This window comes from Periplaneta americana, chromosome 14 (assembly GCF_040183065.1).
Source record: "Periplaneta americana isolate PAMFEO1 chromosome 14, P.americana_PAMFEO1_priV1, whole genome shotgun sequence".
NCBI classification, from domain to species: domain Eukaryota; kingdom Metazoa; phylum Arthropoda; class Insecta; order Blattodea; family Blattidae; genus Periplaneta; species Periplaneta americana.
This window is the reverse complement of record NC_091130.1, coordinates 125,219,411-125,235,379: the sequence shown is the minus strand read 5'-3', so window position 1 is coordinate 125,235,379 and position 15,969 is coordinate 125,219,411. Positions and strand designations below refer to the sequence as shown.

The 15,969-nt window shown below is 32.6% G+C and overlaps 1 protein-coding gene across 3 annotated transcripts in view; it reads right to left on the bottom strand.

Moving 5' to 3' along the window:
• Positions 1–15,969, bottom strand: part of LOC138713714 (dipeptidase 1-like) — a 1,576,476-nt gene that overhangs the window by 417,504 nt on the left and 1,143,003 nt on the right. For 2 of the 3 annotated variants that reach the window (XM_069846020.1, XM_069846021.1), the window contains one exon: positions 2,576–2,748. In XM_069846020.1, the coding sequence (XP_069702121.1) occupies positions 2,576–2,748 (173 nt within the window). Of the gene's footprint in view, positions 1–2,575; positions 2,751–15,969 lie in introns of all 3 variants that reach the window. The other variant, XM_069846022.1, reaches the window with a different exon arrangement.

The window sequence follows — 15,969 nt, the reverse complement described above, 5'->3', positions numbered from 1 at the left end:
TTTAATTTTATTGGGGAGCTACGCTCCTGACTTTATAAGTTCAGGGAGAGAAAATTGACTCCCCACCTCCAAAGTCGATGTCTATGAACTATAAAATTCTTATTTATCTTTCTTCCGAAGAAAACTCTACTCACAATTTGTATCGGGGGCGGTAAACTGCACACACGTTTCAGGTATATTACCTAAAAGAAGGTATTTACACACACCGATTTTGGATATGTAATCTGCACACTCAAACAACCCAGGTAATAAAAAGAGGATGTAAATTGCACACAGAGCTATAATGACATGCATTTCCTTTGAACATACTCCTACTACAATATTAACGTATTAACCAATGGTGGTATTTTGTTCGCTTAATGAATTCCAATCGGGATACATGCTTCTCAGTAAAATCTTTTATATTTCTCTCCATAGATTCTTTCTTCTTTAAAGAGCCTAATTTTTAATTTTTGCTGCAGTAGATATCCCCTGAATTTTCACGTATATGTATATTTGAAATTCAATTAACCTGTTTGTAAAAGTATAAATATCAGGATGAGCAGAGTAAAACGTCTTGTAGAATCTAATATGAAAATACTCACAGACATTAATTAGTTGTACGCTGCAAGCTTTCTGTTTTAGCTGCCCAGATGGAAGGAGGAAAGGTAGCGTCAACGTCTACATAGGTGTCTACTAAATAGTCACAAAAGTTATCCAGCTTTTCATCTTGTGGCTTAATGGCCACTAAATGAGATACAAAACATCCTTATGTAGGTCTAAAAATGGTAGAGCGAATACAAATTTTAACCATATGCCGATTTCAAAATAACTTTTACATTTGTTTATTAAACCATATTTCTTTAATCTGACAAAGCCAAGATTGACTAGGTGGAATGTACATCCAATGACATTGGCTTCACTCCATACAACACTTATTGCAGCATAGATAGCACTTATAAACAACTGTGTTCAAGGACCAATACTTTATGTTGAACTGCTGTGTAACTATCCATTTGAGTCAGTCTAATTAATACAGTACCTCTCTCCTTTCATTACAATTGTCAATTTTGTTTATCGCTTGTAACATTGGTTGACATTGCGTTCGATTTAGATGTTATTTATTTATTTATTTAAATTTTAAATATACAGAATAAAGAATATAATTACAAACAAACAAGAGAAATAGAAATAAAATAATACAAACAATATAAAAAGGAGATACAGTAGTATTAACAGAATTTGAGACCGAATGAGCAGCGCTCGTGTTCGGTCGCAGTTCAGATATAATATTAATAAGCCTATAAGAGAATATAAAATAAAATAAAATACGAAATGGAATTAAAATTACAGTTACAGAAATTATATAATACAATATTAATATAAGAGAAATATAGAAAATAAAAAAACAATAATAATAATAAAAATTAATAAGTAAAATAAAATAGGAACTAAAATTTAAATTACAGCGGCAATGGAATTATATAATATAATATTAACACCAGAGAAGAATAATATCGCACGTGAAAAGTAGGACATATATATTTTTTTTTTTCAAAATTATAGAATACAAATATAATATAGGTTGATTAATTCATACACATAGGCTATAAATTTATTTAATAAAATTGAAGATATTAACACGTTTCTAATTTTCTTGTTATATGTTAGTGGGTTACATGTTAGAAGTTCTGGGTGTAATTTAGTTAAAGCATTGTACAACCGAAGGCCAAAATTAATGCTATGCTTTAGACCAGCAGATGTGAAACATTTAGGTTCTACTAATGTTAAATTAATATTTCGTCTTATGTCATAATTATGTGTCTGTAATACAAACTTATTACGATTTTTATGATAAATTTTTAACAGCGTATACATACAAATTTGTTCAATATTAAATACATTAAATTCAGAATAAATTAGTTTAGTTGGATAATCGAAACGTTTCTTCAAACAAATTTTAATTATTCGTTTTTGTAGTAAATTTAACGGACTAAGATTAATTTTTGTACTTCCACTCCAAACAATTATACCATATTGAATGATAGACTGAATAATGGCCAAATAAACATTTCGTAGAACTCTAGTGGATAAGTAGCATCGAAGATTAACGAATTTATAAATTGTTTTACGAAGCCTCTTACAGAGTATTAAAAAAATAATCCGAGTTATGCTGTGTGTGCAGTTTACATACGACCCTTAGTACCTAGGTTTTGTTGTGTGTGCAGATTACATGCCACAAATATACAGTGAAGGTATGGGAAAAAATATACCTGAAAAGTGTGTGTAGTTTACCTCCGCCCATTTGTATCGTTCTAAGCATGTATCACCTTGAAACACGAACTTTGGACATAATGATGAGTATGAAAGCCACACAACCGCTAACATGATTGGGGATCGACTAACGACATCTTTGACAAAGCACCGTCGGCGACCTACGTTTTGGAATTCTCGTTTCTGACAATGTGAGGTCGTTCAATATTTCAGACAACGCTGGTCTGCGGTTATTTCTGGCATGCTTCTCGAAGCTTGTGCTCCATCCTTCATAGATAAATCAATCAGTTATAAAGAAGGCAGCATCCCATGCGACACTCACCCGTCTATAAGTGGCACTTCGGTGAGAATCTGGCGCGCCATCTCCAGTCTTTCTCTGCCGGAAGAGACGCTCTCGACCCGGAAGCCGGCCGTCATTCGACCCGTCTCGCGCGTCAGCAGCGTCAAGACGAGCAGTGCCACCTGCAGGCGACTCTCGGCACAACAGCCCGCCATCTGTTAACAAGGACAAGCCATCACTCAATCTAAAGCCCTGACACAGCTCTAGCCTGTTTCTAACAGAAAAGATCACAGATTTGAAACATAGGCTACCGAGATCGCTAGCTGGCTATCTCGGGAAATTTTGGGGACTGAGGTCGTAGATTAGCTGTCCCACCATTTGTCGAGCGGGCAAAGTACATATTGATACCAGTTAAAGAGGACGGCAAGATAGATCTACAGGTTTCAAGTAAAAAAAAATAATTTCAATTAATTGTTTAACTTTAAAATGGACATTTTTTCTCCCATTAGTGAAAGAATTTTACAGGTGTGTACGTTATTTTATGTTATGGTAAGAAATGTACTGTCCCTTCAACTAACGCCTCTTCAATCGGTATGTTTACTGTTAAGTGTATGTGTATGTATGTATTTATTCACACTGCAATGGGTATATACCCGGCGGCAGTGGTAACTAATTACACTCAATAATGACAATAACAAACACAATTAATAAAAAATACAATTAATAATAATACTAATAATTAATACTAACAATAATTAATAATAATAACAATAATAATAATAAATAATAATAATAATAAATAATAATAATAATAATAATAACAGGGAACATCCTAAATTAAATGAAGCACGATCACTTAAAATAACATTTAAAGTAAATCTAATTTGTATCTTAAACCTAAGTTCGAACTAAAACCCACGAGTTCGAATTAAAACCCACGATGTGGGAATATATGCCTCGCACCTTGGATGATAAGGAGGTTACAATATTTCTTACTAATATCACAGTCGAGTATATACAGTCACGAAGCTCAATACGTAGGGAATATGCATCCATAGATAGTTGCTAACCACTTGGATGCTACTATCGCCTCATCACATACAATGTGAAACAGTACCGGCACAGTCTATTGTTCCTAGTATCCTCAACAACTCAAGCTTCGTGACTGTATATACTAGTATGTGCTGATATCTCAATCATGGCAGCTTTAAACCGCTGTACATTTGGATTGTTATTGTATCCCTGGGATTGTATTATTCTGGAAAAGAAAAAAAATATAGTATAAGTGATCTTAAGTGATTTTGTAACTTAAAATAAAGTGTAGGCCTAGTGTCGGTTTGTGACAGGGACTTCTTCGAGGTTTTTTTAACAATTTTTTTCTATTAGAGTGTGTGAACTTGCATTTCACTCACTGTTATCAGTGCTGAAAGTGAACTTTTAAGACACTAATATGTAACAAAAAGTGTAATTACTTTACACTTTGCTATTCATTTTACGAACTGCCAAAGAAAATGTAATATTCAATGTACAAATTTAGTTCAGTAAGAAATTAATGCAGTATCTCGATCTTTATTACTCAAATATTTCACGTTACAGAAGTAACTAACACATTTAACATTAATATTTACACTTTAGTCCTTATTATTCTGAAGTTACGTCTGTAGCAGTAATTGCAACAAGATATGAAATTCAACTTTTTCTAATGTTTTGTTGATTACATGGCCGGTTTAGACGGTCATGAAATCGTGATCATTAATAAAACAGGCTGTTAAGTGTATATGTACGTGAACGACCACAAATATGATCAGAAAATGCAGGCGCTAAATTTTTAAAATTTTGTAAGAAAATGAACTCACAATTGGACAAGAATTACAAGTACCACAACGAGACTTATTAGAACTTAAATATCTGATAAACGTATAAAAAAAGGTTACTAATCATATTTTTTTACAATTCTCTTTTTATTTTAAATAAAATTTTCCAAAATTTGCAAATTTTACAAATATTATTTCATAACTCCACAACCATTGGAGATAGAATTCTGAAATTTTGTACACTGATTTAACATGTATTTATGCAAAATGTAGACTACTATAAAGTCCATTTCTTTGAAAATATAACGATTAGGTCACAAAATATTATGTAAATTTTAATATATTTTATATAAGACAAATAAAAAATTAATTGTATTAAAACAAATAAATCTAACGTCTGAGAGTAGTCTACTTTTCAGAAATAAGTGTTCATTAAATGCAGGAAAAATTTTAAAGATGTCAGAGAGATCATAACAATGTTATGATTACGAAATGATGTAACTGCAGAATTTCTTTGTTTTTTTTTTTTTCATACTTAGATAAAGCTGGTTTGAAAAATATTAGTAATATTTTTTATACTTTTATCAGATATTTAAGTTCTAATAAGTCTTGTTGTGGTACCTTGTAACTTTTGTTCAATTGCGAGTTCGTTTTCTTATAAAATTTTAGAAATTTAGAGCCTGCATTTTCTGATAATATTTGTGGTCGTTCAAGTACATATACCCTTAATCCCTGGATATGCGTACTTATTTCTTAATGGTTCTGAGTTTACACGGTCATGACATAGTGATCTTGTATCCTCTCCAATATGAAATATTTATTTACATAAATATGATATTTTCATTTATAATATTTACATATAGAGCGAATCCTCCGGCCTTATCTTGTCAAATACCATCTTGCTATCACCAATTCCATCGACGTAAAAAACCAGTATTTGGTACAGCATCGTTAAATAACTAAGTAAAAAATTATGATTTCTGTCGTTGATTTTAAAATGTCTGTTTAATTTTAGTCATCGTCGGCGTAGCTCAGGCGGCAGCCTTTTGCCTGCTGTTCCAGTTGCGCTTGGGCGTGAGTTTGATTCCAGCTTCGCCGATTCCCTGGATGAGTTTTATTTATTTTTTATTTAAGTAGGTTATTTTACGACGCTGTATCAACATCTCAGGTTATTTAGCGTCTGAATGAAATTAAGGTGATAATGCCGGTGAAATGAGTCCAGGGTCGAGCACCAAAGTTACCCAGCATTTGCTCAAATTGGGTTGAGGGAAAACCCCGAAAAAACCTCAACCAGGTAACTTGTCCCGACCGGGATTCGAACCCGGGCCACCTGGTTTCGCGGCCAGACGCGCTGACCGTTACTCCACAGGTGTGGACTTGTGTTTTATTCCTGAGGTTTCTTCGTAAGAACAATTTCAGGTAATTTATGATGAATCTTCGCCAAATGCAACATCGCTATCACGTATTCCATCAACGCTAAGTAATCTAATAGTTGATAAAGGGTCGTTGAATAACACACTAAAAAAAAGCATTTCTATTGCCTGAATTTAAGGAGTTAGGTACAGCATACAGCAGTAAAATTTTCAAAATATTCAACATTTTCTTCCTCCATTACTGTACATTGTAGAATAATGAAAATTCGAATGTGTAAAACTCTGTCCTTCTGCCTTATAAAAAATATTTTACGAACAAACAAAATTATATTAGCCTATTTCCCCCCCCCCCCCACAATTCAGAATGGTGGCAGTTCACTGTGCACTGATGAAGCTTTTCCGTCATAACACAAAAACTATCCAATATTCTGTGATGAATTTTTTTGTGTGTATTTATGCATTTCATATTTACAATATGATGCAAAATCACACCTCTACCTTTGATACATTGTCTGATAAAAAATAAATTAAATTTAAAAAATAGTCAAATACCAGTATTTTCATCTAACACAAAATAAAAAAAAATATATTATTTATTAAGGAATGTAGTTGAAACAGGACGCTATTGTAAACATGAGTATCATCAATAAAATAAAAGAGAGAGAACATGAAAAATTTAACAAATTTATGATTTATGCGGGAAACGCTTCATCACTGCACAGTGAACTGCCACCATTTGAATTTTGAAAAAAAAAAAAAAAAAATTAATCGTAAAAATATATTTATGCTCGGCCATGCCGAAATGTAGTATTTATACACCTGGTAGCAGCCCTTTAATGGACCTCATTAAAGTACACCTATTCATTAAAGTTTAGGTGTTCCACCAATCAGAAAATACCATTGTAGCAATATGAAAGCGCAAGTATCGATTATTCTCGGATATGCAATCGAAAATCAATAGCGAAACGTCACAGAGGCTGGAAATCCAATACTGTCGCAGAAGGTTATGTTCTGTTACTATAATAATTAGCGTTAATTGTAAATAATATTCAAATAAATTCAATTTGTCATCTCTTTTTCAATGTCTAAATCAATTTGAAGGTTATATCAAGATTAATGTTTATTTTACTCTCTAGATTATATCAAGGTCAATGACATTTGTTTCTCGGAAAAATCAATACTTTAGCGTCTGCGCACATCTCACAATTTACGAGATATTGCACAAGGTCAGTTCCGCTCCCCAGTCAGATAAGAATAACATGAATACTTATGAATAATTTCAAGTTAGAAATATGGTCGAGCATAAAAAGTCGTATGAAACTTGCCTATAATGGTAATTAAGACGCTCGTATGAAAATTATGAAACGAGCGCAAGCGAGTTTCATAAAAAAACTCGCGTCTTAATTACTACCATTATAGGCTCGTTGCATAATGTACTATTTTCATATAGTAGAAGGACAATGTTTTACACCTACCAATTTTCATTATTGTATAAGATACAGTAATGGAGGAAAAAAATGTTGAGTATTTTTAAAAATTTTCTGCTGTAAGCTGTACCTAATCCCTTAATTTATGTTAGTGTAATGTAGTTCTCTTGCAATACCATGCATTAGGGTTATGTGAAAAATTACTTTTATGTAACAAGTCTTGTATATCAGCTAAGTTTGGTAAAAATTGGTCCCTGATGGGTAGAGGGCAATCATAGAAACTGACCACATCAGCTTGACGTCCCTATGGAAATCAAGCTGATGGCTTCTGTCTCTTTAACCGCTAGAGGCTGTCGTACAGTTTTATGGTGCGGCGTATGTCACAGGTAATAAGGCAAAGCACATCGTGGGAGATAGCTGCTGCTATAAACAAGCGACCAGGCAGGCGAAAGCAATTCTGATTCAGTTTACTGACTTGGGGAATTTAGTATTGCTTACCGAAATGCTGTGTCACGTCTCACGGTTGCTGCTTATCATATAAACACACAACACTGACAATAGAGTCTAACATACGGTGTTGTAATTTCAATTTAAGGAAGGACTTGTTATGTTTTACTCAAAATACGTTGAAGCTTGTCGTTCTCCATGGTGTTCGCTTTATTTTTATTCCCATTTAATCCAAAGTTCGTGGGTTGAAATCCAGATCAGTTGGATTAAGTTAGCCTATACGGATTTCTTGAGAAGACAAGCCCAGGCTTTTATGACAAATAAAATAACATTAACCAGACAACATTTCAGGCTATATAGTATGTAAGTGAAACGGATTGGTTTACTGTACTTAAATAATTGTTACATCTTTATATACAGGGTGTTTAAAAATACGGGGCATAATTTCAGGTATGTATTTCCCACATGTAGACAATCAAAATAGTTAATTACAACATGTGTCCGGAAATGCTTCATTTCCGAGTTATGGCCTTCACAACATTGAAATTCACCGGAACGTTTTTCTTTCCGCAGGTCGTTGTCATTACAGAAGTTGTTCAAAATGTCCACCTCCTGCTTGAATACAGACCTCACATCGATGTCTCATTGACCTGCGAACACGATCCCAAACTCCAGGAGTATTGCGTATGTCCTCAGATATGATAAGGATACAATTGATACTCTTTCAACAGTCTCCAGACAGTCGTATGAGGAACACTGACTTGCAACGCTACCTTTCGTATGCTGATAGAAGGAGTCATGTTCACAGCCTCCAGAATCTCCTCCTGTACTTCTGGAGTTGTATATCTTGGTCGTCCACTCCCCAAACCAGAAGAGTTAAATTTTCCATACTCGCACAAACGGTAATGGAGACGTACAAATGTCTTCCGATCTGGACATTGTCGCTGTGGGTACCTCTCCTGGTACAAACGACGAGCCAGCGCAGCATTGCCGTCCGCCTTACCGTACATGAAGTATATCTCTGCCAGCTCTTGATTTGAATACATGTCACACAGTCTAACGCTTATACAACACTGAACGTAACCTCCGCCTCGGAATGAAATGTCAGAGTGCCCTCTTAATGTCTCCTTTGACGGCAACGACCTGCGGAAAGAAAAACGTTCCGGTGAATTTCAATGTTGTGAAGGCCATAACTGGGAAATAAAGCATTTCCGGACACATGTTGTAATGAACTATTTTGATTATATATATATATATATATACATATGTATATAATTTGAACTGGTAATGGAAATTACGGGAAAACGGCTGAACGGATTTTTAATGATCCCTCATTTTGAAGCTTGGAGTCGATTATTCAACATAATTTCACTATTTTCTAAAATCCATCTGTCGTCACTAATTGTATTTCAGAATAAAACAAAACACACACTACAGTAAACAATATTACACGAAGGCCATGACCTGCAAGAATGCTGACATATTTAGAGGTCAAATGAAATTTGTTATTAAAAACTTCAAAACTCACTAAAAATAATTTACAGGTCTGATTCCGTGATGTGTAATTTTCTGAGTACAGCTGTGTATTGGATATTAAAATCTACAAAACTTGAAGTGGTTTGATGACGTTATTACCATTAGAAATGAAAAATTATTATAGTTAATGCCTGTGACTATTTTTTATTAATTATACATATTAATGCTATATTCATGATATGAAAGTAAAATGTTTCGGGGTTATATAAATAGATGTAGAGAATATCTTAAATTATAGTGGCGGCTATATAGTATATACAGTACATGTTACTGAAAACTATAAAACTTACGTAAGATAATATTGTTAATATTGTTATTAAAATCAAATATTTTTATAGTTATTAATCAATTTTTCGTATACTTTATGGCGGTGTGGCGTAGATATTTTTATGCGTGATTCTCTTCAGTATTGGCTCGAGAGAGCGCAAAAATTACAGTTCCTAAGGAAAGACCATAAGGTAGCCTATTACTTACTGATAAAATAAGAGGCCTACAAGATTTTGTAGTCTCACGATCATTTCAGCAAGATCTCTTAGCAGGTAAAATGATTTTACCTTCTACATTTCAAGGTAGTTTACGAAACATGCAGCAGCTATACCAAGATGCTATGTCTATTGTTCGAAAGCATAACAAACCTGATATATTTTTTTTTTTTTAACTTTCACCTACAATCCACAATGATCTGAAATAGCTACTGCTATACTTCCACATGAAAAACCGACTGATCGTCCTGACATTGTTATTTGCGTTTTCGTGTACAAACTAAAAATACTGAAAGAGTATAGGTTCAAGAAAAAGTACTTGGCATAAAAAAACATTCAGAGTAGGTTTCATTATTATGGAAGCAAATAACGTTCAGAATGTCTGGTATTCTTCATTGAAAATAAATCTGAAAAATATTTATTTGAAGATCTAATGAACTTAGTTTGCAGCATTTGCTGCACAAGCCACTAGTATTGTATAGCCTAAAGAAATCAAAACTATATCAGATTGTAAGCTACTCCAAACAGATACAATTAAAATACAATTAAATTTTCATATAAAATAGAGGCAAAAGTTTTACCAGCAGAAAATGAACATAAAAATTTAGGTATATTATTTAGGAGTAATTTTACATTTCATAGTCATATTAATAATATTATAAATTTGTCCTATAAAATTTTAGGTTTTGTTATGAGAAATTCTTGTAAATTTAAAGTCAAAACTATAATAATTTTGTATAATTCCATTGTTCGATATAAATTAGAGTATGCTGCTGTTATCTGGAACCTAATTACTACCAAATATATTCTGGTACTAGAAAAAATTCAAAATAAATTTCTAAAATGGTTATATGAGAGACTTTATAATGATTATCCTACCTATGAGAGTTATGCTACAATGCTTCAACATTTCCAATTTACTAGTTTGCAAATTCGACGAAATTGTCAATTTTAAACTTTCTTTATAAAATTATTAACAATAAGTTGGACTGTATTGGTTTATTTTATTATATAACATTATATGCACCTAAGCTTTAAACGAAATTTCAAAATTTATTTTACATACCAAGGACAAATACTGAATCCCACAAAAATTCCCCAGTTTTCCAAATGTTACAGTTATACAATAAATTACATCCCCATCCTAATGTTGATATTTTCAATATGAATTTCCCTAGATACAGAATTATTTGTTATCATATTTTACAGAATATTGTTGTTAGTTAATTTGAAGCTACTTTCACACCTTATTTCAATTTCTCTTTTCTTCTTTCTCTTATTTCTATTTTGTTTCAGTTTTTAATAAGTGTGTGTTTCTTTTTCCTTGTTTATGTTTTATAAATTAATTTTTTAGTCGTGAACATTGTAATTGGGCTTTGCCTGTTATGTTCAACAACAACTGAATAAATAAAAAATAAAACATATAGTAGTATTGTTTTTTTTTTCTTGTTCCATATTCTAGCTGTGAAGCAATGTACGAATACCATGAAATGTTAATAAATTCAATACAATATATTTTATTTCCTTACATTGTTTATTAAGAGTTCGTGAAACAGGCAGGGGCACTTTGATTGTGAAGTTCATTATCGTTCTAACTTCTTCTTAATTATTGGTACCAGCATGCTCAGAATCACTAAAACTATTTCCCATGATCTTCATATTTTATATTTTTAATACAAACATAATGTTCTACTACCTGCAATTAATTGTTTACAAAACATTAATAGTAAAATGATAAATCATCTCGAAAAATAGTTCCTATGAACTGGAAAGAACAGACAAGAACGAGAAATATTGCAACATCGCCTTCCTGTCAAATGTACGGTTTGGAGATAACGACTCTCTTTGCGTTTAATTCAAAGCTCTCCGCCTGTCGCCGATGATAGCGACCTGAAAATACGAAGTTTATATCTCTTCAATGCGTAATAGCACTATAGCTTTCCTCATTGATCACATAACCGAACCTACCAAGACACTGGGCAACTCACCATATCATAGCGGTAATATTCAAAAGACAACGATTATATCATAAAGTAAGTAATCCAACATAAAGTACAACATAATAAAAGAGACAAAACATAGTTACAAGAAATATAGGAACACAACACCAATACAAGAACACAAGGATCCAATAAATACATCACATTAACATACGAAAACAAAAACACACATATGATCACATCTTCATTCAGGAAATTAAACTATAATATCGCATACATAACACAAAACATTCTAAAAAAGCATTTCAACACAAAAACCTCACGAGTGTATACAAACTCATATGCAATAGCTACAACTACTTCCACATCGGACAGACAGGCAGATAACTTCAAACACGTTACAAAGAACACATCACAGCCATAACCAAATCACACAACACTTCCACATATGCAGAACACATAAAAGAACGCCAACCGCACCTACAGCAACATAGACACAGACATGGAAATTCTACATATCCAACCGAAAAACCAGAAACTAAACACACTAGAACAATAAGAAATGTACGACACACAAAAACACAACCACAACAAATCCTCAACATACAACTCAATTTCAGAACACACACACTATTCGACTCCACACTACACCACATAAATTCACCGCCACAAGAAACATATACAAACCGAGTTCTGAAGATGGCTCCCAGGCTTAAACTTGTCAACTGAGGTAACTCAAACCCTAGGGTAAAGTTGCCTAATTCCGTGATATTCCTAATTCCGTAATACGTTTTTTTCACTGAATGTCACGGGGTTGGGTATCTTGCTAGGAAGTTCACCGATGTCTCAAAAGTAGGCGAAAGATGCAATCTTTCGAGAAGAATGTCTGGCGCTGTGGTCGAACGGCAAAGGTTTGACTGACAATCATTTTTAAAAAGTATTAAGGAATTAGGGGTATCACGGAAATAGCCAACTTTACCCTATATCAGGGCTGGGCACAATACGAGATTGTGAGAAATGAGCGCTGTGTTCTTTAAAGAGCGGTTTTTCCGAGCGCTGTGACGTATGCATACTGTACTTCATTCAGTGTCGGTGCAGTGGTTGACTCTGCAGAATTGTATTATATTATATTATATTATATTATATTATATTATATTATATTATTTGTATGAATTCTATACGAACTTTCCACAGAAGGAGTTTCCAAAGTTTCATAGGCTAAGCATGTTTGGATCCACTTACACATGCGAGCAGTATTTCTGTCTTGAAAATGTGTAAAACCCGCCTGAGAAGCTGTATGTCAGACGGAAACCTTGATTATATTTTCAGACTGAACATGGCTCATTCATTTGTTCCGAACATTGAACGGCTTGTGCAAATGAAACGACCTCGTAAGTCTCGGAAAACAACCACGTAGTTATTCTGGTTATTGAGCGTCAAATGGTTTTGTTCAATAGAATTTATTTATTTATTTATTTATTTATTTATTTATTTATTTTTTAAGATTGGCAGAAGCACGATTTTGTTGCAATAGTTTATTCATGTAAAAGATTGTTTATTATTAATTATCTTCTTTTATTTCTGATTGCAATCTTTTGTTACATATGTTTATATTATTAAGAGTCTACCCTAACATTATGTAATTGTTAAAGCACTGTGCTCTTGTTATATTAATGCATGCAAGGTAGTTGTAAATGTGAGTTCTGCTCCGGCTTGCATTGCGGAGCGAGAGCAGCTCTGGCCGGCTAAATGGAGCCGCTCTCATGCCCGGCCCTGCCCTATATCATTAACACGAGAAAGTCAGATATATTTATGTATGTATGTATATACAGGGACATCATTTTATTTTTACTAACATTTTTAATATTAACCTGGCTATACTTTTAGAGAACCGGAAACACCGTTTGGTACCCCCTTCCACTACTGGAGTTCGATGATACTGGCGTAATATACAAACAAATCATTCACTAGGTATAGGAGGGAAGAAAAGTAGTTCATCCATTTACGTAAACTAGGAAATATCGCGATTTTGAGTTTGATCATTTTCATTAGGTTCTTGTTTAATCAAAATACAGTACAGTATTAACAGTGAGTTTTTTTTACTCACGAACTGAGCTATTCATTCGGATTTATTCATTATGCAGTGTATATTATACTGTCTACAGCACATTAGCGTACAATATAGAGAATGAAGTTAAATTAAAAAATAATCATAATATGGATTTAAGCACATTTTTGAAAATGGTGGCCGTTCATTTCGATACAGGCTTCAGTTCTTTTGTGCATATTATCGCACTATAGACTATTGCACCTAATCCCAATTACCAGTTTCGTTCTTCGTTCTAGTAACTCATGTTGAAATAATTCTGTACCTACTATATAAAAGATTACCTTACGTACTGTAAATTCAATCTTCACTTCTGCCCGATCCGAAAAGATAAAATTACTCAGACATGCTATCTACTGTCCGTCTAAGTAGTTATGTTGTAGGGTCGTAGAAAGGGAGGAAATCACGTGACAGTTATTTACTTAACGAGGCCCTTTTATTTAAGTTATTTTAAACAGTTGTATAACATTACGTAGACGTCCAGTTCCTAACAGAAATTAATGTTCTCAGAAAAGAGCTAAGACAGCCCAGCCACTAGCTGGCGAATAAAAGCTGGTGGGGGAAACCGGGATACGACGTAGGCAAATGGACGACAGTACCTGTGCGAAAATGATTCAATATTGAAAGCTCTTTCGTCACTGGGAAAACGCGAACATATTTTTGAAACGTACTGTTTACTATGACCGTAAGGCTACTATGTCTGTATATGCGGTCTTGGATCTGTGTGGAGGATGGTTGAACTTCATTAGTAGAAGGGGTGGGAGTGAAGTACATTAAAAAACTTAGGTACAATAAAAATTGAAGTAAAAATAAAATGATGTCTCTGTATATATATATATATATATATATATATATATATATATATATATATATATATAATATTATATTATATTCCTTAGTGATATAGTGTTAAAAGGTATGTAATCAAGATGTATAAACAAGTTTCCTTTATCTCACACAAAATTTAACCAGAAACTACATTTAATTTATCTGCTTGAGAGAGCTTTGCAAAATGTAGAAACTTTTCAATTGCAACCGATGAGTTTATACGTAGCACATTTAACTTTTAAACACCCAAACTACTGTGTATATACTGTAGTAACGACGATACGGGGATTTATAACTTCGGCAATGTGTATTGTGAGAGTTCACTAACAACACGGATTAGACCCATCTGAATTCTAGGGACTATAGCCCACCTTCGAGTCCCGAGTCTGTGCGGCACAGAAACGCACTGGAATACTAAATTCCTTAACTGTCCTCCTCTCTCTTATTCTGTGCAGGAAGGTGGAGTGGTGTTAGCTTCACAGGGAATTAAGATGGAGAAGGATTTGGAAGGTGAAGTACCTTTGGGAACATTTTCATCCTTAAACTTGCATTAAACTTAAGAGAGTTTGAAGGAACGAAAATAAACAGAAAGCATAGCTTCATCCAAATAAAGTGGAACAATCGTGACAGAATGTCGCAATTGACTTCAGACTTTGAATTTTGAGCTTGCAATGAAGTCGCTGAAAGTTGATTATGAATAAGCACACAATAAAGAGAAATACTCGCAGCAATATTCGGAAAATATAACAGAAATTTTATTGAAAATAAAATCAAATAATATAAATAGATAAATAAATAAATAAATAAATAAATAAATAAATAAATACACAAATAAATAAATCAGGAAATGACTAAATGAATGAATAATTAAGAAAATTAATAAATAATGAGTAAATAAGTGAATAGATGAGTAAATAAATAAATTAGTACATAAGTAAAAATAAATAAATAAATGACTAAATGAATAAACGGATAAATGAGTAAAGGAATAATTGAATAAATAAATAAATAAATATAAATAAATAAATATAAATAACTAAATAAATAAGTAAATAAATAAACCAATAAACAAGCAAATAAATGAATAAAGGATTAAATGAGAAAAGGAATAATTGAACAAATAATTAAAAGAATAAATAAGTAAATAAATAAAAAAGAAAGAAAAAATTGAATAAATAATTAAGGAAATAAATAAGTCAATAAATAAATAAATAAATGAATAAACGTATAAATGAGTAAAGGAATAAACAAATAAATAAATAAATAAATAAATATATATATATATATATATATATATATATAAATAAGTAAATCGTGTTATTATTAGATTGATTTAGTACAATATTATAAGATATGCTAATATTAAATTCATAAGACTAAATACAAATATTTACACAAAAAATACTTAATAAATCTTACAGAAGGAGGAGTTCGTCCGAAGAGCTGGATTCGGGAAGAGTACCTAAAACACTCATTGCATTT